At 44.2% G+C, this 24,469-nt stretch overlaps 2 protein-coding genes across 3 annotated transcripts in view; one reads left to right on the top strand and one right to left on the bottom strand.

Annotated features, from left to right (window-relative positions):
• Positions 1-3,317: 3,317 nt before the first annotated feature.
• On the bottom strand, positions 3,318-15,817 carry CREG1 (cellular repressor of E1A stimulated genes 1). Of its 2 annotated transcripts, XM_045001973.1 has the most exons (4): positions 15,529-15,817; positions 8,777-8,896; positions 5,718-5,902; positions 3,318-4,913 (listed from the first exon to the last, which is right to left on the bottom strand). In XM_045001973.1, coding segments are annotated over exons 1-4 (579 nt in total). In that variant the 5' UTR covers positions 15,802-15,817; the 3' UTR covers positions 3,318-4,912. The 2 variants fall into 2 exon arrangements, with proteins under 2 accessions (XP_044857908.1, XP_044857909.1); XM_045001974.1 differs by lacking the exon at positions 3,318-4,913 and having other exon boundaries at positions 5,717-5,902.
• Positions 15,818-15,873: 56 nt separating this feature from the next.
• RCSD1 (RCSD domain containing 1) overlaps positions 15,874-24,469 on the top strand; it is an 80,355-nt gene continuing 71,759 nt past the window's right edge. Inside the window, exon 1 of the mRNA XM_045001971.1 lies at positions 15,874-15,944. Within this exon, the coding sequence (XP_044857906.1) occupies positions 15,889-15,944 (56 nt within the window). The 5' untranslated portion in view covers positions 15,874-15,888. The remainder of the gene's footprint in view (positions 15,945-24,469) is intronic.

The raw sequence follows: 24,469 nt of genomic DNA, 5'->3' as shown, positions 1-24,469 counted from the left end.
TGAATGATAATACTTCTGTACTGTATAACAGTACTGTTTATGTGTTCATGGTATGAAAAAGGTGTATAATTGAAGAGTAAAAGTTTCCTTTGTAGGTTAAATGAAAAAAAAAAAAAAGCCGAGAAGAGAATGGCTAACATGCGCTGACCCCAGTCAAGGACACCGCTTGGCTGCCTACCAAGGGAAGGGGGGGGGAATGCTTGCTGCAGTTACACAAGATTGGTGTGCAGCGGCCAGCCCACTCTCCTCCTTGGGACCTTTTGTAAATATTCAGATTGATTTTATTTAAATGTCTAAATGTTGTGGTTATGAATATGTATTAGTTTTAATTGATGTATTTACCACTTGGGTTGAAGTTTTTCCCTGCAGGACAGTAGATGTCTTTGCTTACAGATTTTGTACCACGTTTTGGCATCCCTGTGACTATCAACAGTGGTCGTGGAACTCACTTTACTGGACAGATTGTAAAGGAGTTATGTGCAACTCACTGCCCTCACCACCCACAGTCTGCTGGGACAGTGGAACGCCGGAACGGGACTTACAAAAAATGAACTGGCCAAGATTTGTGCTGAGACACACTTAAAGTGGCCAGATGCCCTTCCTTTGGCACTGATGTGTATGAGAGCCATTCCCAATCGAACGACTGGACTCAGCCCTCATGAAATTTGACAGGACACCCAATGCTGACTACCAACTGCACCCCCACTAACCCCAGCTCAGATGGACATTCATTTGCTGGATAACATAATGCTTAAATATTGTCAGGCACTAATGAAATGTGTTAAGTCTTTTTATACACAGGTGATGGAAGCACTACCAAAGGATCCTGTGCAACCTTGCCACTCGTTGGAACCAGGAGCCTGGGTCTACATAAAGATCCATCAGCGAAAGACTGCCTTGGCTCCATGCTGGAAAGGCCCTTTCCAAGTCCTGCTGACTACCGACACCACTGTGAAGTGCCACAGACTGACTGCTTGGACCCAGGATTCTCACTGCAAAAAGACCACTCCACATCAGAAGAATTTTCCTATTGATGATTAGCCTATTCTTTCTTCTAGTTCTACTGTGCTTCTGGACAGCTTCTGGACAACCTCTTCCTTGTCCACTGACAGACCAACTGTGCCTTTAGACTTTTATAGAAAAAGCACAGCTATTACAGGGTGATATGTGCTGGAAACCTCTCCCCTGTAGGATGCTAAACCTTGATTGTTTTGGGAAAGAAGAAGAAGCACTCACTCCACTGGCATTGCCAAAGTCCAGGAATTCCTGACTGAAAAGGACACTGAGAACTGACCCTGGTGAAGAAACAAAGAATTACATACTGGCAGGAAGAAATTTGTGGGACCCATGCTTGGGACTGTGGTATTAATTGGATTTTGGGGTTTATTCTACAGGCTGCGCCCTGTGTTCAGGATAAATCCTTCAGTATGTATTGCCCTCCCTAATTGGATTTTAACTGACATTGCCCTTATCCAGTTTTCTATATACCCAGATTGCTCACAAGGGGCTGCCATTAGATTAGCACAACAAAAGGCATGGGTTATTTCCTCTGGACAAAAAGGGAATTGACCAAATCCCTGTGGGCTGGAGCCAATAGTGTAGTAGCCATTTGGACTATTCTTAAAGGCCAAGAACATTATAAGAAATTGGGGCAACTAGAAAAGGCCACTAGTCTTATTTTTGAAGCTCAGCTATCTTGAGTACAGGCTGAAGTTGGTGAGTTACATGTCATTTCCACCCTTAGTTCTATGACCCAGAAGGAGACTGACAGAGATGGTATTGAATATCACTGAGGCTGGGAAGGCATTGCAGTGGGATCTGGACCAGACTTGGCCCACTGCCCTTACAGACACGTCAGGAGTACCATCTGATCTGTGGTCATGAAGACATACTTGGACACTTTCTGGATGGAAGTGTGGACATTCACAGTGCTCCTTCCAAGCATATGGACCGGTTAGGGTGGGTGTGGGCTCCCACATACCAAATCCTGCTGGGTCCATGGGGAGGATGCCTGTGGGACTGTAATTGTTTACCGAGACATCTGGGGAAATTAGACCACCTGGTATCTCCAACTGATTTCTAGACAGTACCCCTAGCTTGACACCTGACATTTTGGATAAGAATAGAGAGTCAATGGACATTTTGGCCGTTAGAACCACCACAGCTCAGTGTATCTATAAACTGAAGCTAGGGGAAGTTGTCACTGTTTATGACAATATTTGTTGAGAGGGTGGAGGTCAAGGAACTACCCTGACGGGACACCCATTTTTTTCGAGCTAATGATAGCTGTGTGTGCGTTAATGCCACCACTTTACAAGATATACATATTGATCTTACCACTGCTGCAGGCAATTATATCATTTACTGGCCTGCAGATAGAATGCAGATAGAATATTGCAAGTAGCTCTTAGATTTTAGGTATATTTTGATTGGACTAGAATAATGCCTGATCGGTTTCAAAATTTGCTTTCATTGTTACCAAAGGTTCTAAGAATCTCTGAATTGCAAGGGCAAATTCCCATGCTTTAGAATATATATCAAGCTGGAAGGAATGCCTTTCATACAGCTTATAGAGTGTTTACTTTATGTACTAGGTATGATGTTTTGTGCTTTGTGTTCGCAATTGTACAACAGCCCCATTATATTATTCCTATGGGATTGTTATTGTTTGTAATGTTGTTAGTTAATTTAGGATTATATTGTTGTTGTTGTTTTGTAAATAACGTAAGAATAGCAATACCTTTCATGTTCATTCTAATCATGCATTGTCATTACGTCCCATGACGGTTGACATGTTTGCTGTAGAATCTGAAGTCCATGGTTTCATGCGAATTGAGAGTTGAAATTGTTTCTTGTACTAGAAGTACAAAAGGGGGGAGTGTGGAAGCCAGTAAATAATTAACAAGGTTTTGAAGAGATCTTAATGAATGTTAGTTAGCATGAGTTAGGTTAACTGTGACCCTGGTGACGTGAGGAAGCAAGATAATGTAAGACAGAGTGAATTGTGTGAAAGTTATTACGACCTTGCAATATGCAGTCTTGCAGTCTTGTTTTTCTAGTGAGATAGCAGAAAAGCTTATGTATAAACAAAATGTATTTGTTGCTTTTTACTGTCTGTATTATTGTTAGAAATTGTCTGCAAAAGGTATAAAGGCTTGCTGTGATTGTTTACCAGTTGAGAGACCTGTCCAGGACTGGGGTGACCCTGTGTCCTATGGCACTCTCTCCCTCCATGGTAATTACTGGAGAAATAATAAAGAATTTGATTTTGCTGCACCCAAACAAAAAGCGAGAACTGAGTTTTTCTTCGACACTATATTACAATGATGAGAGCTATACAAGTACCTAAACAGGAAGTGTTTCAGACTGCAGCTGTACTCATCAATAATGTGCAATCGAGGTTCCTGGAGCCTTCAGGTTCCCAGCAATTCAAACTCCATCTTGATGCAAATAGTCCATTCCATATTCTAGATGTCATCAGCCCTGGGCCACACTGCAGAACATAGCTGGGGCAGAGTAAACTGTAACCAAAGACTATGACCCAGAACATAACTGATATTTTAAGAAGTTCTCTCTTTCTAGAGAGCCCACAAACAGAAATGATTTAATTAAGGCACAGAAATGTATAGAGCTGAGCTAATACTCAAGTAGTTTTAGATAAACTTAGCCCTTTTCTTCATGCAGACAATCCACAACAAATCATAACCTGAGTTATTTATTAGTAAGGCTGTGAGTCTGTCACAGGGGTCATGGATTCCATGACCTCCACTGCTGCAGCGGCCAGTGCGGCTGACCGCAAGGCCGTCCAAGCAGTGGCCCCGGGGATGGCCCCAGAGGCCATTGGAGAGTAGTCCCCGGGGGACTCAGAGCAACAGGTGGCCAGAGGCAGTCAGCTCCCACCGCCAGAGCAGGGGCCAGCCTTTGGTCCCTGAATCCCCCCAGAGCAGAAGCACCCTAGGAGCAGTTAAGAATTACTCAGGGGTATTTTTAGTAAAAGTCAGGGACAGGTCACAGGCAAACAAAAATTCAGGGCCCTGACTTGTCCATGACTTTTGCTATAAATACCGATGACCAAACCTTAGTCTTATTTATTAGACATAAAATTGTTTAAAACCATACAGATTGATATTTGTAAAACTGTTTGTGCTCAGACATATGATTTAAACTGTGCTGATTAGTTGTGATTAACATCAGTAGCACTGCTAGAAATAGAAATTTGACTGGGTACCAATTTATGGTAGATGGGCAATGATGAGAGAGCTTGGCTGGGCTCCACACTGCAGAAGCAGCAGCCTGTTCCTCTATTCTGTAGCTGACGCCACCTGGCTCTGATCCCTGCCACCACTGGGTGCACAGCACTCCACCCTCCCCAATCCCTGGGGTCTATAAGGTGAATTTACATGACCCTGCAGGGCAGCTGTGTTCCCCCTACTAGTAGCCCCCCCACACCTCTCCCCCTGTTGGGGGAGGCCGTTACTAGCCAATCCAGAAAAGCTAGGGAGAGGAGGGAAGAACAGAGGCTTTCCATTTCCTTCTCCATTCCCTATAACGGGGAGGGAGGGCATTCACACTGGCTCAGATTTGGGTAGGCCTGGGTGTGGCCCACCTATGGCTATGCCCTGATTAACACATTTTCCTCAACAGGAATACTCACGTGAGATTTGGAAATTCATTTGTGTGATCATTCTTGCCAGTAAAGGCTCAATCACACAAATGTTTGTGAGATGTGAATACAAACATGTGGGAGTATACACAAAGCAAACTCATTAAAAATTGAGTGCATTTGTGATTTTTTTTTCCCGTATTAACTCAGCTCTAGAAGCGAATGAGAAGATACTCTCTCTTGAAACAAAGCATGGCGAAAGGCCGGGAAGTTAGTTTGTATGTCGATAATATCCAGGATTTTCCTCTACCTACAAGAGGGTAAAAATAAGAAAAGTTATTAAGTTGAATGTATAGGTATGCTTTCAGGTAAAAAAAAGTTATATCAAGAAAACTTCATTCTGCAGCCTTCTGTCTCATAGAACAAAGGGTATGTAGCAGGATTTGTAGACACCCCAGTATTCTGATAAGAGAGTTTAGGCATTGTATATGACTCTTGAAGATTCTGCCTCAGAATAATCCAGCAACCGGTATAATGATCTATCAAACAATAAGAATCACACCCTAGCAGAAGTGCATTTGAGTGTTCTCACAATTCTTAACCATTACACCAAACAAGATATCTTTCCATCCTGCACTTAATAAAGAGACAGCATTGTCTCTCAGTGCTCCTTCCAAAGGAGACTTCCCCCTGGAAATTATATTTAAGTTAGAGGTACAATTACAACTGTCCATAATGATCCTTCTTATAAAGGAAAGTGTCCCAAACTTTTGTATTTCACAACTTTTAGTAGATACACCACCGGCTAAGATTACAAGTGGGTAGAATTCCTGCTTACATAACAAGTGCATACAGAAGGGTGAAAGGAAGGAAACTATTAAAGGGAAAGCTTTGTCTCTCAGGGATCAATCAACAGGAATATTCATATTATAGCAATTTCTTTACACTAGGGACCAACATCTACCTAATAAATCACTTAGGGGAAAGATATCAACAAGCAAAAAAAAAAACCCCACACCAAGACAGCTCATATCTCTGATGGGGCTGTTCTAAGACTAAGTTTGCAGTTTCCAAGTATGAGACAGACAGGTATATGACAAACTTAGGGACTTACTAAGGTGTGACATTGTAATATTCTTGTGGAGTCACAGTTTTCAGTCCACCAAAGTAGTCCAGGACCCAGATATTGGTGATGTTGAATTTGGCAAAGAACCAGTTATGATCTCGAGGCCAGCTTGCCATCTCAGGGTGTCGACTGAATAATGCTAGCTTTGCAAAGACAGCTTCTGTATCATTCACCTAACAAGTAACCAGCAACATATTACAAAAGATGTAAATTTCATTAGTAAAAGACAAATTTAGACAAATTTTAAATCAACTGCCAATAAGAATATTCTACCAACACGATAAAAAAATAAGTTTCTCTCCCAAATTATAGTACTCCCACATCCACCCAGAGACAGGGAGGGTTCACCAGATTAAGGTTTGCCCCAGAAAGCTAGATACTTGTACCAACAGGAGTTCCTTTGTAGCATGGGTATATCCACCATTCTAAGTATCACCTCTGGAAATTAACAAGCAGTAACTCTTATAATTAAGTATTATCCAATGAGAGAAATAATATCCATAGAAAAGCACTGCACCCTGAGTGATGTATGACAATTTAAAGTGAGGAGAAAGATAAATCCCATGAAAGTTTGCATTTATTCAATATTATTTCTTTAAAATATCAACTAATGCCAAAGACTATATCTGTTGAAGAGACCAATCATTTGGTAATAGTGAGTAAAAAATAAGAGTGCCATATAGCAGCTTTGCAAGTTTCATTGTAGGATACTCTGTTTCTTTCACCTGAAGAAGAGCAGCCTTCTTGAGTATGTTTACTGGATATCACTGACACTTGTTTACTTACTAGTTTGATCTCTTTGGAAATTAAGAATATTTGATATTCCCATTGCTCTTCTGGCCACAAAAAAGTACTACTTCAAATCCAGATTAAGTTCTTTCCCCCATAAGAGAAAAGCTAGTTTCAGAGAAAGAATAGTAAGGTAATATCTTTAAGAAGAGATAATAATTTTGCTTGGGTACAAAGATTGGGCCCCAGACTGAAACTGCTTGAGAAAGTCAGAGGTAAATCTTTGAGACACTGTAATGAGACTAGGTGATGGTAGCCAAAGGCTCGTCTACATGGTGGGATACTGTGCTTTACAGAGGTGCGGTTTCTAAAGCACACTAATGTATTGCATGTTAATTGGTCCAGGTAGACCCTGTTCATGTGCACTACATTAGAGCACACCAGCAATGTTTACATGGAGCAATTAATGTACAACACATTAGTGCGCTTTAGAAAGGATACCTCTATAGAGCACATTCTACAAGAGCTGAAAAAGGTGATGCAGTACCTGGTTTAATTCTACTTCTCAAGTGGATAACTTAATATTGATACAGAAACAACTTTTAGGAAATACAGGGTAGGGAGCAGGGATGGTAGTTTCATTATTTGGATAAACAAGTAAGTTTCAGCAAAAATCAGAAAGTTATATTAGTTCCTTTAAAGCTCAGGGACTCTGGCAAAAGATGTCAAATCCCTGTCTGAAGAGAGAGCAGCCAGCAACAGTAGCTATTCATTTATGCAAACTGCAGCCTGATGGTAGTGTCTTTTGTAAATAGTTCTGCAGTGATTCAATAATTTACTGTGTATTAAATACACGTTTATCATGCATATTTTTGGGGGCCATCTCCCTTATTCTTGTATCCTCAAAGGCTGAAGAGTGCATAGCTTGACTAGGTAAAAAAGAAAAAGGGAAAGTAAGACTAAGTATTTGAAGAGTGTAAGTACATAAGCTGGAAAGAAACTGAACTAGGAAAAACAAAGATGGAACTGCAGATAGCAAAGTTTATGAGTTATTTTGCTACCGAGCCTAACATTGATATACAGATATTTATGGGTAATGTGGCAGTAAGCAGTCTAAACAGAAAAAGAGACCAGTGTGGTTTTTGGTTGCACATGCAGCAGTACCATATCACACAGCAGGAATGAAGTAGAGCAGTGGCGGGCAACCTGTGCCCCACAGGCCACCCGTCAAGGCAATACGCTGGTGGGCTGCAAGACAGTTTGTTTACATTGACCATCCACAGACATGGCTGCCCGCAGCTCCCAGTGGCCGTGGTTCGCCGTTCCGGGCCAACAGGAGCTGCGGGAAGCCGCACGGGCCGCAGGGACAGTCAGTCAATGTAAACAAACTGTCTTGCGGCCCGCCAGCAGATTACTCTGACAGGCCACAGGTTGCCCACTACTGTAGTGACCCTTCCTACATGGCTGATGCAATGTTCCTGGCGGAGTTGTATCTTCTGGGCACCTAATTATCAAAAAGATATTAAACTGCAGGGAGCTCAAATGAGTAATAAAAATGATGCAGGACTGAAGAATGGATTTACGAAGTATGATTGAGAGCTAAATGTGGGAACAGTGAATTAAGGGACTGGGAAAATATAATGTACACGTATCTGAAGGGCATAAACACCAAGTAAGGAACTATTTAGGGTATTGTAAAGAGGGAATAATTATCTGTAATGAGATGATGCTAAAGGCTGAATGACAAAGAGAGTCTAGTGTCCCACAGAAGGCTGCTAAAACTAACTTAAGTAAATGGCAGGAAACAATACAGTACTGCACTGGCAAGATCAACAGATGATGCAATAATTTTTCCATCTTTAAACTCCTACAATGTTATGCCTCATACTAGCTGTTAACCAAGCAAAGTGGTAGAAGCCTGGTCACTTAAAACTGGACTGAGCACTTAAAATAGTATCAAGTTATTTTGCACTGACAGAAGATTGGCTTAGATTTGTTAGTTCTTAAAAAAAACAAAAACAGAAATTAGAGACTTCCCTCACTGTAGTAGCTCTGCAGAATTCTCTCTAGAGACTCTCAATGATACTTTGAGTATTGCTCAGAGGTTGTGAATTAATCTACCAATGCAAACTATGAGCTAGCTTGCTATATAGTCAAAGAGCTTAGCCTGAATCATTAGATTAGTTTGAATCTTTTCTGTCAAGTATGTAATGTTGAACTTCTGTACAGAAGTTCTTAAATTTCTATTCTCTGTTCACTAAGGAGTATTGCTTTGTACACAATACTGTCTTGTTCAGTGCAGACTTTCAGTTGTTTACCTTATCAACAGTCCCAGAGAAGATAATGTGGGCACACAGGGGATTCTGAGGATCATAGCCTTTCTTCTTGCAATAAGGAGTCTGTGCCAAAGACACTGTTAGGGAGGCATTTGCATCCACCTGAAATACAAGCAGTAAGTAAATGGCAAAGCTGTCCCAAAACTATACGTTACATAACTAAGTTTGTTTTAAAAAAGTGATTGCAAGGTTGTCAATATCCCAGGAAATGCCAAGTATTGGTGAATACCAGGCTAAACCTGGTTTAAAATAACTGCATCAGTGTCCGGCAAGTTCAGAATGCATCTTTTCAAACATCCATTCAAAACTGAGGAATAGGCTCAGTCTACCCACTACATCAAAGCTAATCTTCTGCTACAGAGTGCTGGACTGTAGTCTGCAACTCTGCATGCGTCATGCTTCAAGCCTACAAGTCTGCATTATTGGTGTTTTTTGTATCATCTCATGTTTTCAACTTTTGTTTATGCAATACTGAAAACTGACATATGAGTCATGATATGTATAATTTCTTTGAGAAAAATACCCAACTAATATGTATAGACATTCCAGTGTTCAGTATTACAGTTACATGTTAATATTATACCCCCTGCAGCTTTACTTTTCATTTGTACAATCCTAAATTAATCTACAAGTCTATTGTCTTATGTAACCGCAATCTGAATATGTAACTAAAACTACGTGTAATATGGTGTGTTTGAAACAGTTTTTTTCTTTTTTTAAATGCTTTAAACTGGGACTAACTAGTTTTTCCTGGGGTTGTAAAAATCTTGATTCTATCTAGTAAAAACACCTCTGGTAAATACCCATCCCTGAATGATTGTCACAAAAGGTATTTTCAAATTAAGTTCCAGGTAGTACCCAAAATGCTTAGTGAGAAGAAAGTTATCAACATTTGTCACCCCCTTCTTATCCTAGTTATATTATTCTTCTAAAACTACTTAATTTGAAACCCTAGACAGATGGCCCCTGAATAGGTCTGGAAGACCACACAGTTTAAAAGGTTCTAACAGCAAAATTTGTCTAACGTACAATTAGAGGCCTCAAAAAAAATGGCCCTCATTAACACTTGAATTTAATGTATGATCTACATATCCTCAACTCCATTGATGTTTTAAGCTAGTTTTAAAAATCCAGTTTAAGTAAGGAGTGTTAAAATCTACCTGAAAGCAACTTCAACTGTTTAAAATAAAAAGCAGTCAATTCTATTCTGGTAGCACAAACATATCTGAAAGACTTACTACCTAGTTTAAAAAAAAATCACTTTTGGCCTAAAAATAAGCACGACAGGTGTCTGTTCAAGAATAAATTAGAAAGGCCCAAAAGCTGACATGATGAAAATGCCTTAACTATAACTTGTCACACTTAGTGGTTGTCAACACATGCATGGAGTTTTTTAAAATTTTACAACAAATTAATTTGTTGAAATCATCAAGAAATTTACATAGAAGCCTTTGTAGTAAGAATCCAGATCAGGAAAATCAGTTTTGCTTCCAAAGCTAGATGTGGACGTGGTAAAAGCCAGTGTGCATTTAAGATACAGGTTATGGGTCCTGACCACATTAGCTATGTGGATGCAAATTCCTGGTATAGGTATATTGCATCTGAATCCAAGATACATTGCACTAATGCAAGCCCTGCCTTAAAATGGAGCAGTGCATCTATATCAGTGCACAGACCCCCTAGTGTAGTCAGGCCTAAATGTATGTCAGGAAACAAACAAGTCAACCAATGTTATGCCTCCAAAGGAGGGGCAGAAGAGGAATATTTCAAAGAACTGCATTCCCATCATGGAGTGAACATTCACATGAACTTCTTCATTTTCAATATTTATAAGACTATAACACCCTCCCCCCAATGTTGTAGTCAAATCACACGCACAGCCCCTTACGCCCATGCAATGGGGTTCCACACAGGGGCAAAAGTCCATCAGTGCAGATCCAACTGTGGAGGGCTCATGTTTGTTTACAAGTCTGCTTAACCAATAATAGAAGATAAGCCTCATTCCTCTCAGCTTGGTTTCAGTTTACCAAGTTAGCAGTAATGGACTTCAGAGAAGGGCAAAATTTAATATCCAATAAATTTAAATGGTCCTCCAACTGATAAAGTAGAAATTATTAAGGCTTTTATCTCCTCAGGACAAGCTTCATATATAAATTAGGCCCCAAAAGAATTTAGTTTGTAACTGCAAAGATCTGTAGAGCTTTTAGCTAGAGAAGGAAGGATATTTGCACAAACTTTATGTAGGGCTGCCTAAGTTTCCAACTTTCTTGTGCATTTCTTTGCTTTCAGAACCTCCTTTCAAAACACTAGATTTAATATCATTTGACATTACATTTCACACCTCCCCCCAAACACAACTAAGAGTTCAATGTGCATCTGGGAAATTCCATTAGACTAGCTTATTTCAGCAAAAAAAATTAAGTGACCTAAGCACTATACAAGTTCCCACTGCATTTATGGAACTACAGCCATCACGAGACTATGACTGTGCAGATACTCAAGTTACTCAAGTCCAAAAAGAGCTGAGTCATAGTTATTTGGTGTTATCTGCTGACACAGGTCTCTATGTGATGGTGAACCAAACAGTTGACCTCTGTGCTGCAACAGCAGAATACAGATAAGAGAACACAACGTCTGTGGGGGAGCTTAAAATCTATAACAGTGTCAAAACAGTTAGGCAGGGGTCATAACATGCAGTGTTTGATCAAGCCTCCATATTTCTTAAAACAGACAGTTTCATAAATGAAATATTACAAATAGAAATTAAAAGGGAAAAATGGTAACTACAAAGCATTCAACATAGCAGGTGAGGACTACAGACAGATAATTCAAGAGGCAAATTGGCATTAGTTATATGAGCAAAGGCTAAAACAAAACTTCATGCTTGTTTTGCCCAAGTTTTAGTTCTCTTTACAAGGAAAACAGGAGTGAAGAGCGGGGAAAGGATGTATTGGATTCTCCTCCAAATCTGTGGTTTTTAGACTACACTCTTCAATAGGGACTCGAGTGTGTGCAGACATGTAAAAATAAGTAGCACCATCCTGAGTATTACATAGTTGAATAATTTCTTCAAACAATACCATCAGTATTGGTTCCTAATTTTTGAATCTCATGCTTCCAGTGGGAATCATGACACACTTCTATTACTTTTAAAATTAGTCACTGCTACTACTTCTGTAAATAGTGCAGAAAGCCTCTCCCATCTACTCCTCTACTGCATTGTACATACAACCAACTGCTGCTATCGCCTTAAGTGTGCTAAATCAGTCTAGTTAGTTCTTTCTTCACCAAACCAAGAAGAGAAGTTTGGCAGGAGCTGATTAGGGACTTTCAGTGTTTGCTACTCTATCTGCTCTCATATGCCTTTTGTTTCAACTATAAATGTGTAAGCAGAGTCAGGATGAGCTCTACCCTGACATCTGGTGGTAAATTATGGGGAGTGTGGAAAGGAATTTCAGTTATTTGCATTGGCACTCCCACTCCACTTAGCATAGCTCACAGCAGCCTGGGATGGTTATTTTGACAGCTTTGGGATCCCCAATTTCTTTGTTATTGGGGCAGGAGGAATAAAGTGGCGTCACCCTGATTATGTGAATGAGGAACTATGAGACTGCTTTATGACAAAAAGAGTCTTACCATCAATTAAGTAGCACTTGCTAGACAAGGGACATGGGTGCCAAAACCCACTGAAAAGAGAAAGGTTGGAGACTAGTGTGTGTATTTTATGGTATGGGCCCCTTTTGAGGGCCTGGAACACCCATTGCACATCCTCCTCTCTCCACTGTTAAAGAGCAGAGCTAATTTTGATTCCATTAGGAGTCCATCTAGAAACTGCTGAGCTGAATTCACATTGAGCCAGTAATGCACCAGCACTGGGGCTACCCTACTACAAGCTGAAATCACTAAAAGAGCTAAGCTTACTGAGCTGAGATCACTGAGTGCTGTGTTAACTAGTGGGGGAGCCTGAAGATCTATCGCCAAGCAGCTAGCAGAGCAGTTTGCAGCATGTTGGAGCAGACCATGGAACAGTGAGCAGAGTGGAGCGGTTTGTGGGGACGGCTGGAGCGGCATAGCTGGTTGTGGGGAAGGCTGCAGCAGAACTCCACGGAGAGGCGGAGCAGTTGGCCCCTGGCCCATGTAAGGTGCCCCCCCCCATTTCCACCCATGCTGGGGGGTAAAACTCTGCAGATAAGCTTTTGAACTCTGGGGTGGCACTGACCAGAGACTTTTGGGTTGTTGGACTCTGGGGTGATTGAACTTAAGACCCTAAGGGGGAAAGGACACTGCCAAATGTACTTGCAGGTGGGTTTTTGTTGCTTATGGTTTGTGTTATAATCCTGTTTGTGGTGTTTCTTCAACGTGATGCCGCATTGTTTCCCTCCTTTATTAAAAGGATTCTGCTACATTCAGATTCTGTGCTTGCGAGTGGGGAAGTATTGCCTCCTAGAGGCACCCGGGGCGGGGGTGTAATTGTCCCAGGTCACTGGGTGGGGGCTCGAGCTGGTTTTGCATTGTGTTACTGAAACGGAACCCCTGGATACTGAACCCGGCCCTCGTTGCTGCCAACTCAGAGGGGCAGAAGGGTTACAAATGAATTAAGTATTTGGTCTGAGCATCTCTTAAGCTCTTCAGGTACATCTAGACTGCAAAAGACTCTGAATCATGCCAACTCACTTGGACTCATGGAACAGGGCTAAAAATAGCAGTGTATATGTTCCCATTTGGGCTCTCAAACCCTGTGAGAGGATCTCTGAGCCCAGGCTCCAGACCACTGGTGGGCAACCTGTGGCCCATCAGTCTGCCTGCTGCTTCCCGCAGCTCCCACTGGCTAGGAACGGTGAACCGCAGCCACTGGGAGCTGCGGGGGGCAGTGCCGGAGGATGATCAACGTCAGCAAAATGTCTTGCGGCCCGCAATCAGCTTACCCTGATGGGCCGCATGCTGCTCACTGGCTGCCCACCACTGCTCCAGACCAAGAGGGAATATCCACATTGATATTTTTAGCCTCGTAGTGCAAGCCCCGTGAGCCCAAGTCAGTCAATCTGGGCTCTGAGACTAGCTGCCTCTTTTTTTATTTTTGTTTTCCTGAAGTATAGACACACCCTGCCAATTTTTCAGCTCAAGTCCTTTGTGGCTCATTTGGTGCCTATTCTCCCCTTTCTGATCTTTCTGGAGTCCTCTGCTTCTTTATTCAGTGCCCCCTCTTAGAGCTTCAGCAGTTTCATCTATTGGTGCATTTTTGTCATAGATGACCATGACATGTTTGAGGAGAGTTGTCTAGAGATTACTTTTCTGACTGCTTGTAACATTCCACACTGATACATTAAGGGGATCTACAGAACCTTCTGCCCCACTCAGAGGGGATAAAGCTTGATGTAGCAGCAGAGGGGACTGGGTTTGCTATTTCAGGCTACAGGGGAGCTACTGCTGAGTATGCCCTTTCTCCCCCATTTATGAGTGTTGTTATACCCCTGCTGCGATATCCTGTGTACCCATGGCACACATGCCAGTTGTGATACACGAGAGCTTTGCTCACACTGAACGGGTCTCAAGCATGCCAAGATTGCCAATTGCCTTTGAACAATAAAAGAAGTGTTGAATGCTTGATGCGTTGCTGGTCAAGCGCTATAATATTTTTAGTCACCAGTCCTGTACATTTAGCAGCTTCACTGTCTTCACTTTATTATGCTTCTGATATTTCCAGATGTTGTATTCCATAACAGCTATTTTAATCAGCACTCAAGTCATAGTAGTCACAGAGAAAAGAATGTTCCAACTCCTGAACAAAATATCACATACTACAAATATGTTAGCAGCAAGTAGGTTAGGAAGTTAGCTCAGATATTTGAAAAAACAGTCTAATTCATATGCCAATATCCCTACTTTTATTTCAAATTTTCACACATTAATATTTGCAGCTTTTGCAAGGATGCTAAGCAAAGGATCATTGCAATACAGGAGTGATGATTCTTGCCATTTCCCCATACCATAAGATGATTATTAACTTGCTTATTATCACCAATTATGGAACTTGCTGGGCAAGGATGTGTGCTAGTAACATCCAAATTAAGACAGATCTCAATATACACTTCCTTTGCTGTTCAAAGGCAATTGGCAATCTTGGCATGCTTGAGACCCGTTCAGTGTGAGCAAAGCTCTCATGTGTATCGCAACTGGCATGTGTGCCATGGGTACACTGGATATCGCAGCAGGGGTATAACAACACTCACAAATGGGGGAGGAAGGGCATACTCAGCAGTAGCTCCCCTGTAGCCTGAAATAGCAAACCCAGTCCCCTCTGCTGCTACATCAAGCTTCATGCATCCCCTGAGTGGGGCAGAAGAGACACACCGGCCTAGATGAGCTCGGTCATGGCACTGACTCACTGAGGGACACCGGAGCGCGCGGAGAGGGCAACCGGCCCCGCCACGGGGGGGGGGGGGAGAGAGAAGGGGGAAGACAGGCGGCCCCGCCACGGGGGGGGGGGAGAGAAGGGGGGAGACAGGCGGCCCCGCCACGGGGGGGGGGAGAAGGGGGAGCAGGCGGCCCCCGCCGCGAGGGGCGGGAGAAGGGGGAGCAGGCGGCCCCCGCCGCGAGGGGGAAGCTCCAGTAACGCGGACGCGAACCCGCCTCCACGGACGGGGGTCAGCGACCGCCCGCCGCGCCCAGCCCCATTCCTGCGGGCCCGGCGCCACCCACCTCCTCCCGCCGGGGCGGCGGGCCCCCGCGCTCACCTGCAGGTCCTGCACGGACACCTCCAGCGCGGTGAGGTAGAGGTAGGGGACGCCGCTGCCGCGGGGCCCGGGCGGCCCGTCGCTCAGCGAGAAGACGTTGGCGAAGGGGCGGCCCCGCAGCGGCTCGCGCGCGGAGAGCGTGGCCAGCGCGCCCCAGTCGCACTGGTGAACCACGTAGCGGGCCACGCGCGCCGCGTCCTCGTGAGGCGGGATCCCGGCCCCCCCGCCGCCCAGCAGCGCCAGCAGCGCCCAGGGCAGGAGCAGCAGCCGCATCGTAACTAAGATCGTAACTAACCCTGCTTGCAGCTGGTGGCCAAGCGGTTTCCTCCTGAAGGGGTGGGGCCACACCACTCTCAGCCAATGGGCACCCACCACCCGGCCGTCTCCACCAATGAGGGCGCGTTGGAGGCGCAACGGTATGGGAGACTCACGTCAGTGGGGCGTGGTCATTCTGCTGTCAGCCAATGGGCGCACGCCGCCCTCTCATGTCCGCCAATGAGCTCGGTCAGAGGGCGGGGCGAATGGGCACGAAGTCCGTCGGTTGTAAACATAACCGATTCTCGCACCAGCTCTGTGCGGCGGAAGGAGTCACTCAAATGTCAGCCAATGAATAACGCCCCCTTCGGAATCTCCTCCAATAACAACGCTCACTGGGCGGGCGGAGGCGGGATTAAAGCGGAGTGAGTGGCACTCACAAACCTAGCGACTGGTTAGATAAAACAGAAACAAACTGGTCACGTGGGAGAAGGGGGGGTGTGTGCGGCCAGGAGGCCACTGACTGCCCGGGCGGCGGCGCGCGCGAGAGCTGGTGCGGTTCGCGCTGCCCTCGCCTTGCAGCACCCGGGCAACAGGGGGCGCTTGGTGGCCGGGGCTCCCTTGGAAGCGCCCCAGGTTAGTCCCAAGCCCCCTGCCCCGGCGAGCGTGTGTGGCTGTTGCCAGGGCGGGGCCCCGGCAGGGGGCAGGGGGCCGGGCTGCCCCCTGGATACCGGGGCTGTACAGCGCGGCGTTGTGCTGTGGGCTGTTGTCCGGTCTGCGCCTGTCCTAACCGTCCCGAGCCGCCGGTTGGCTTTGCTGTTCTCTCCGCTGGGCGGCGTTTTCAGCGAACAGTGACTGCCAGCTCCCCTTCGTGAGTGGCACCAGCTCATTCAGATGATGGAGGAGCCCGTCCGTCTGTACGTGTCGCTGGGGTTTGTCAGCATTAAATGGGATATGCCATTTTGTTCCCAGTAACTCCGTTTAGGGAGAGCCCGTGGTAACTCACGGTTCAGTCCAAAGCTGACTGCCATCTTGAATACTCTTGTATCACCTGCAAACTTTGTCACCTCCCTGTTAACTCCCTTTGTAGATCATTTATGAAGCTGTTGAGCAGCACTCGTCCCAATACAGATCCTTGGGAGACTTCGCTATTTACTTCTCTCCACTATGAAAACTGACCATTTATTTCTCCTCTTTGTTTCCTATCTTTTAACCAGTTAGTGATCAGTGAGAGGGCCTTTCTTCTTATTCCTCGACTGCCTACTTTGCTTAAGAGCATTTGGTGAGGGGCCTTGTCAAAAGCTTTCTGAAAGTCCAGGTATACTCGATAACACTGGATCACCCTTGTCCACAAGTTTGTTGCTCCCCCTCAAGGAATTCTAATAGATTGGTGAGGGATGATTTCCCTTTACAAAAAACATATTGACTCTTCCCCAACATATCATGTTCATCTATGTGTCTGATAATTCTGTTCTTTACTATAGTTTCAACCAATGTACATGGTAGTGAATTTAGGCTTACTGGCCTGTAATTGTGGCATCACCTCTGGAGCCTTTTTTAAAAATCAGCATTACATATCAGGAATGCCAAGTCTTGTTTTCTCTGACTTTTTCTGAAAGACTGGAGAGAAGTCTACCTTCCTACTCTAGTTATATCTACATTACAATCAAAAGGTGATTGCTGCTTGATTAGACATGCCAAAGCTAGCATTAATCTAGCTAGCTTGGGTCCCAGAGCAGTGAAGCTGCAGCAGTGCATGCTTCAGCATGTGCTAGCCCCATGGGTGATTATCCAGGTTTCTTGGCTTCACTGCTTTGGGACCTGAGCTAGCTAGATTAAAGCTAGCTGGGGTTTGTTTAGCTGAGCTGCACTCACACCTTGTAATTGCAGTACAAACATACCATTGAAACAGGTAGGCCGAGTAATCTGAGTACAGAACAGAACACTCCCTCCCTCTCTCCTCTCTATTCAAGTCCCAGTTGGCATTTAATAGATCAATTAATAGTTCAAACCCAGCTATATAAAAGACTGAATTTGCTCTGTGAACTACTGTGACAGCTGCACTCCTTTACAACAATGCAGATCACAAAACCATGAATGAAGCAGGTGAGAGCTGGGGACAGAGCATTCTCAGTCGACGGGATCTGGCTACAGAGAAAACGTCTAGAGAAGATCAGGTGAATCCAGAATCAGACCATTTTTAGGAAACGTTGCAAAACCTGCTTTGAGAAAGCCATTCCACCATAAAAGATGCTCACAACATGACTCTCTGTTTCTATTTATAAACCCCTACCGACTACCCCCCAAAAACCAAACTACCCCCAAGCAGAGTTCTGACTCCAAAAAGGGATGAAGTGCAAGAAAATCGATGAAGTTCACTAGAGACTCTGCTGTTGCTGTTGATTTTACATGGAAGGTGCTGAAATACTACAGTGATGGATGGCAGCATAAAACCCTAAATTAGATAGATAGCTGCTCCCAGAAGGTCCCCAACACACTTTGTTTCATAGATTTTAAATCCAGAAGAGACAACTGTGATCGTCTGTCCTGAACTCCTCTATCACGTAGGCCATAGAATTTCACCCTGTGAATCTTTCATCTGTCCTAAAAACTTGTACTTGAACTAGGTCATCGCTGTTAGCAAAAGACATCCAGTCTTGATTTAAATACTTCAACTGGTGGATAATTTACCAGATCCTTGAACTTTACCACATTCTTTGGCAGTCTGTTTACTACAATCCTGTGGTTTCAGGCAGGCAGAATAAAGATTCTCACTTACTATTTTGTCCTCCTTGGCTTCGTGAGGGAGAGAGAGACCTGTGGGAGACTGATTACAAAATTCTGCTGGTGCTGTCTCCTAACCCTCCAAAGCATAGGAGAACAGCTATTGAGTATGGAGCTGAACTGAGGGGAGAAACAACTCTAGCTGCACAAGCAGCTGTTAGGGGTCCAACCAAAATAGTGGGAGAGCCACACAAGTCTCCTTGCTTAAGGTGTGGGGGAAGCTAAGTTTCAGGGCAAGGGGCTAAGGAGAAAATAGGGGAGGAAAGGGAGCTGGAGATGAGAGGAAAGGAGAAAGAATAGCAATTAACAGAAGGATATATTTAGAAAGGGAGGGAAACTTTGAATGGGAAAAGACCGCATGCATGATGGGTGGCGGGGGAAGAAGGAAGTACTGAAAAAAGTGTGCCCCAATAAAGGATGGGGGAAGGTAGACAATAGCAATTTTTTTATTTTTTGAGATTTGACTGATTGTTAAAATATACACACCATTGTATATGGATATACCACTACCCCCTCACACAGAAGGAGTCTGCTTCTGTTAATCCTTGCTGTGATCCTGTCCTCTAAGAACCTACAATAGTTAATTACTCCCTTGCCACCCTTCCACTGCCTTGATGGGCGGGGGAGTACAGCTGGAGGAGTGTGTGATGTGAGGGAATGTTATTGGGGACAAAGAAGGGACTAAGAGGAGAGAATGTTAGTGAACAGGGGAGAGAGTGTCTGGGACAGGAAAGAAATGATAGGGAGTAATGGAGACCAGTGGAACGAGGAAAGAACACCACAGGGGAAAAATGAGAGAGAGAGAGAGGGGAAAGAGAGGAATGTAAGTGAAAGAAGGAAAGAGGGAGTTAGCAATTAAATATTATAGAAAAATTGAGGGAAACCAGACAGCTGAAGAAAACAAAAGAAAAAAACTAAGATACAGTAGATGGAACAAATGGGGCAAAGGAAGGGAAAAGGTAAACAATGGCGATACAAGGAGGAGAACAAGGAGGCCTACTATGTTTTATTACTTCAATTATTAGACCAAAAGTGTAGTGTCAACAAGTAACAATTACTAACTTCCCATTAATCATGGTGTTTGGTTTCAAAAGTGCTGGGCCAGTCTGGCGATAAGTGCCATTGAAAACAGTCCACAGCCGTATTTTTAAAAGAACCTTTCACTACTATCCCAGGAGTAGAAGTGTGTAAAGTATATTATGTATTTTACACACACTTCTAGGGATTGTTTTGTGCCCAGCCGTCTGACCCTGTTGGATCCTATTGCTCTCACAAGCTACCGATGTCGTTATGAATCCTGAAAATGGATCCTCCATGGTGCAATAAAAATCTGCAGCTATTGTTAATTATATCATTCTTTAAAAAGGGGGAATAACTGGAAAAGGCAATGTTGGAGCATCCTCCTGACATGACAGTTTCAACAACCATCTAGAGGTTTCTTTGAATGTTTATCTTACTTTAAACTTTAAATGTTCATTCTGCTTCCCCCCTACTAGTCACAAGAGGGTGCTATTCTTTCAGCTTTAGTAGTTTGAATTGCAGAAGTTAATTTAATGGACTGAGCCTGTAGAATCTTCCCTGGATGAGAGATTGAACAGAGTGTACCAGGCTGAACAGTACTTGCTGGACGTGCTGAACTTAATAGGGTTTACCAGGCTGAACAGTGCTTCCAGAATGTACCAGTTTGGTGCATTGGACTCAATGGGGTTCATACTTGCACAGTGCTGAGTGTCCTGTATTGGACAAGGTATACTGGACTGAAGAATGCTGGGAAAATATCCTGAACTTTGGGCCTTAGGGGCAGACACTTAACGAGCAGCCACTTTGGGCACTCAGTGAGTAACGACAATCACCCTGTGAGCCTACTGACGGCTTGTTTGCTGAAAGTATCACAAAGCAATGGCAATAGTCCCAATATCAGGAAGAGGAGGCTGCGGTGCTAGTTGATGCCTCATTAGCACCCTCAACCCCAGCCAGTTCAGATCAACAGCTCATTGGAAATAAATCATCTGGGCTTCTCTCGCTTCCTCAAATATTTCTTCGAGAAAGGAGAAGGGCTCTTCTTCTTGCTCCACAAGGAGCTTGGGGTTCCAAAGCCCTTGCATAATGAGGTTGAGGGAACAGTGCCAACTGCTAGTTCTCTTTTTAACTCACATCCTTACCCACTTGGTAAAAATAACAAATATGCAGTATTCAGAGTAGCAGCCGTGTTAGTCTGTATCTGCAAAAAGAACAGGAGTACTTGTGGCACCTTAGTGTGTTCCATTCTATGCATCCGAAGAAGTGAGCTGCAGCTCACGAAAGCTCATGCTAAAATAAATTTGTTAGTCTTTAAGGTGCCACAAGTACTCCTGTTCTTTTTGCAAGTATGCAGTACAGTCTTTCCATGGGCTGGTCCAGTCCTCTGTCCAGATAATCTACTCCCCTCCGAGCTCAGCCATCCCTCTGTCCAGATAACATTGTTAGTGAATTAGTCTTGGTTTCTTTCCAGAGGCTGGGCTTGGGCCTTGTCTATCTCTGGATAGAATAGTCTAGCTATAAGCCAGGCAAGATCTCTTTCCATCCTACCTGGTCTGTCTATGGGAACAACCAGCCCTCTCTGCAGATAACAGTCCATCTCTGCACTGAGCCAGCTCTTATTCTTTCTGTGGGCTAGACTAGTACTCTCTTCAGATACCACAGTCTAGCTGTGAGCTGGGCCAAGCTTCCTGTGTAGATCATATAGTCTCTCCATGAACAGGACCCTTTCTTTGTCTGGCTAACTCTTGTTGAGGACTATGCAATCTCTGCCTGATAATGGTCAGTCTGTGAGCTCAGCCAACTCTGTGCATTCAAGTGACAAGCAAAGAGATTAAAGCCACTTTTCCGCTATGTACCACAGAAAAGATTGACCTCTGATACAGTGCTGTCAGAAAGCTTAAGTATTCAAGGCTTTGAAGTACCAGCCACTCAAAGCCACGTGAGACCCTCCATGCAAATTTGTTACTAAAAATGTTTGTCAGGTGTCCACCCCAACAGATCAGCCAATTCCTGTTCTGTTACAAATAGGAAATTGCATAAACTTACCCTAAACATTGCAACATAAGAACATTGCATGTTAGAACTATAAGCCTGTATTTATTTTTCAGGAAAAGGTCCCAATTCAAACAGTGTGTGTTTAATTTACAGAACTTCCAGTGATATGCTTTTTAAGCATTTTTTAAAGTGAATTTAGTGCTGGTTAAAAATGACAGCTTGACAGTCAGAGAGGCTGAAGTCGTCTATATCCTTACAAGAGTCATAGCACGGGTAATGGCATTACAAACTTCCTCCTCCCAGTTCCGTACTTATGTGCCCCAAACCCTCTCCTGGAGGAGGGGCCATCTGAGGGGACTGAGCATGTGGTTCAATCTCCAAGGTCCAATCAGTTCTTGGCCACTCTGTTGAAACAGCCAAAAAAGAGGCCAGTTCTGATTGCGGTTTCTGTGATGTTGATGTTTGTCCACTTGAAATTGGACCTGACAGCACCAAATTCAGAGACATGCTGACATCTGGTACCAATATACATAGATTAGCCCAGCTACTGGGCTCTGACTGTATTTTTTAAATGATATCTAAATTAAGGCTTTCTGTATATTAAACTGGTGATTTATTCTACTTGGAACAGTTTTGCCATGGACAGTGACAGGATGAGTTTTGTGCCGGTGGTGAGCTTGTCCAGTGACTGCATTTGTACATAAGTATGGCACATGTTTGCAACCTAACCACTTTGTGCTCCCATTCTCTTTGTTCTCTCATGCTACATGGACATGAGCTGAATTAGTTCTGAAATGGGAGATCTCCCAAGAAATGTAGGTGCTGTAAGAGACAGTAGTGGCAGTTTGGTGTGTCTGTGACCCAAGGACCTCCTGATGCCAACTGGCAGAGGGTACAGGGATGCATAAAGGTTACAAGAATCCCCAGGTCTAGTATTCACATACTAGTTCACTAAAGACTGTCACGTAAGGTTTCTCCTGAACGCTTGTGCCACAATGGTCATCATAATTTTTGTAAAATGTATGTGTGGATACTATGTAAGGAGATATGTATATATATTAGAAACTATGTTCTTAAGGCCGTGTAGTTAAAAACAGGTCACCCAAACATAGCGTACCTTAAGACAGACTCCACCAGACAGGAGGTGAGAAACATTTGTCCCCCGAGGTGACCATAGCGTATTGTGGGTCTTACAATAGAAGTCTATTAGCATACTGAGTAAAGTGCTAATGATGAGATTGCTGAGACTTCAGAAGGGAAAAAGGGGCAAACAGCAGGGAGATGGGACCCTGTTTTAAAGGTGAAGAACAAAGGACAGGTCTAGTATACCTAGGGATGCAGAAAGACATCCTGGCTTCCTTCATCTGGGGATGACAAGCTGCCAGTGGGGCTTGGTCTCATGAGAAGAGGGTCTCAGCTACTGGTTGGTAAACGCTGTGAGAAGGATGTTGGGGTAAGCAGTACCTTATCAGACAAGAGGGCATCTTGTTAGCCGAGTTGAGGCTCTAGAATGCGTGTTATGAATGTATTTTATATGTAACCCTTTGTTTCCAATACTTCTGTTTGCTATCATTTGAATCTCTGTTCTTTGTTAAATAAACTTATACTTGCTTTCCCTATAAAATCTAAGGGCTGTGTGTTCAGCAGAGTTGTGTTCTAAGGTGTAACTGGTAAGCTGTGTGTACTGTTCCTTTGGGAACAGAGGATCTGATAATTCTGTGTGTTTCCAGTCAGCAGGGGTGGCCAACCTATGGCTCTGGAGCCACATGCAGCTCTTCAGAAGTTAATATGCGGCTCCTTGTATAGGCACCGACTCCAAGGCTGGAGCTAAAAGCGCCAACTTTCCAATGTGCGGGGGGGGGGGGGGAGGGGGCTCACTGCTCAACCGCTGGCTCTGCCACAGGCCCTGTCCTCACTCCACCCCTTCCCGCCCCCTCCCCTGTGCCTGCAGTGCCCTCGCTCGGCCCCCACTCCCCCCCCCCAGCCTCCAGCATGCCATGAAACAGCTGCTTGGGAGGGAGGAGGAGGCGTTGATCAATGGGGCTGCTGGTGGGCGGGAGGCACTGGGAGCAGGGGTGGTGGGAACTGATGGAGTGTTGCTGGCATATTACTGTGGCTCTTTGGTAATGTATAGTGGTAAATTCTGGCTCCTTCTCAGGCTCAGGTTGACCACCCCTTCAGTGGATAAGGGCTGGACACTGCAGGGGAATGCTCAATGGACGGAGTGTGCCTATTGCTAGCATTCATGAAGAACAGCGGAGCCCACGTGTGCTGAAAAGGGAGTGCTTGTGTTGCCTATCGCTGGTGGGGTTGGGGACCTGACCCGTGGCAGACACAGACAAGGCTTCCTCACGCTAAGGGCAGGTGGTAGTGAGGTGCCTCACAGCCCTGGGTACCTCTGGGAAGTGCCACAATGTCACTCTTTCCCACCAAGTACTGAGGCTTTGTCTGGTGTTAGTGAGTGCAATGCTGTTGGAAAAGACATCTTTCAATGTAATACTGTTTCTAAGACCAAAGCAGACAACTGTGGATTTATTTTCATATGGTGAAATATTCCCTATCAAGTATTGTCAGTAGGGCAATTCCTGTGTTCCTAGCACATCTAAGGTAGGGTGACCAGATAGCAACTGTGAAAAAAACGGGATGGGGGTGGGGGGTAATAGGCGCCTATATGAGAAAAAGTCCCCAAAAACGGGACTGTCCCTATAAAAATGGGACATCTGGTCACCCTATTCTGGGGATATGATTCTTCACAGGGACTTGAGAGTTAGGAAGGAGGACTGGCTAATTTGGTTACACAGTGCTAACCTCTGCATAGAAGAACCAACGTGTTAGTAGATACCGCCTGACAATCATATTACAGCCTAGCTCACAAGTAGGTTTGAAA

Source organism: Mauremys mutica, chromosome 1, assembly GCF_020497125.1.
Source record: "Mauremys mutica isolate MM-2020 ecotype Southern chromosome 1, ASM2049712v1, whole genome shotgun sequence".
Classification (NCBI taxonomy): domain Eukaryota; kingdom Metazoa; phylum Chordata; order Testudines; family Geoemydidae; genus Mauremys; species Mauremys mutica.
Note: the sequence above shows the minus strand (reverse complement) of the source record. Positions and strands in the feature narration are given on the sequence as shown.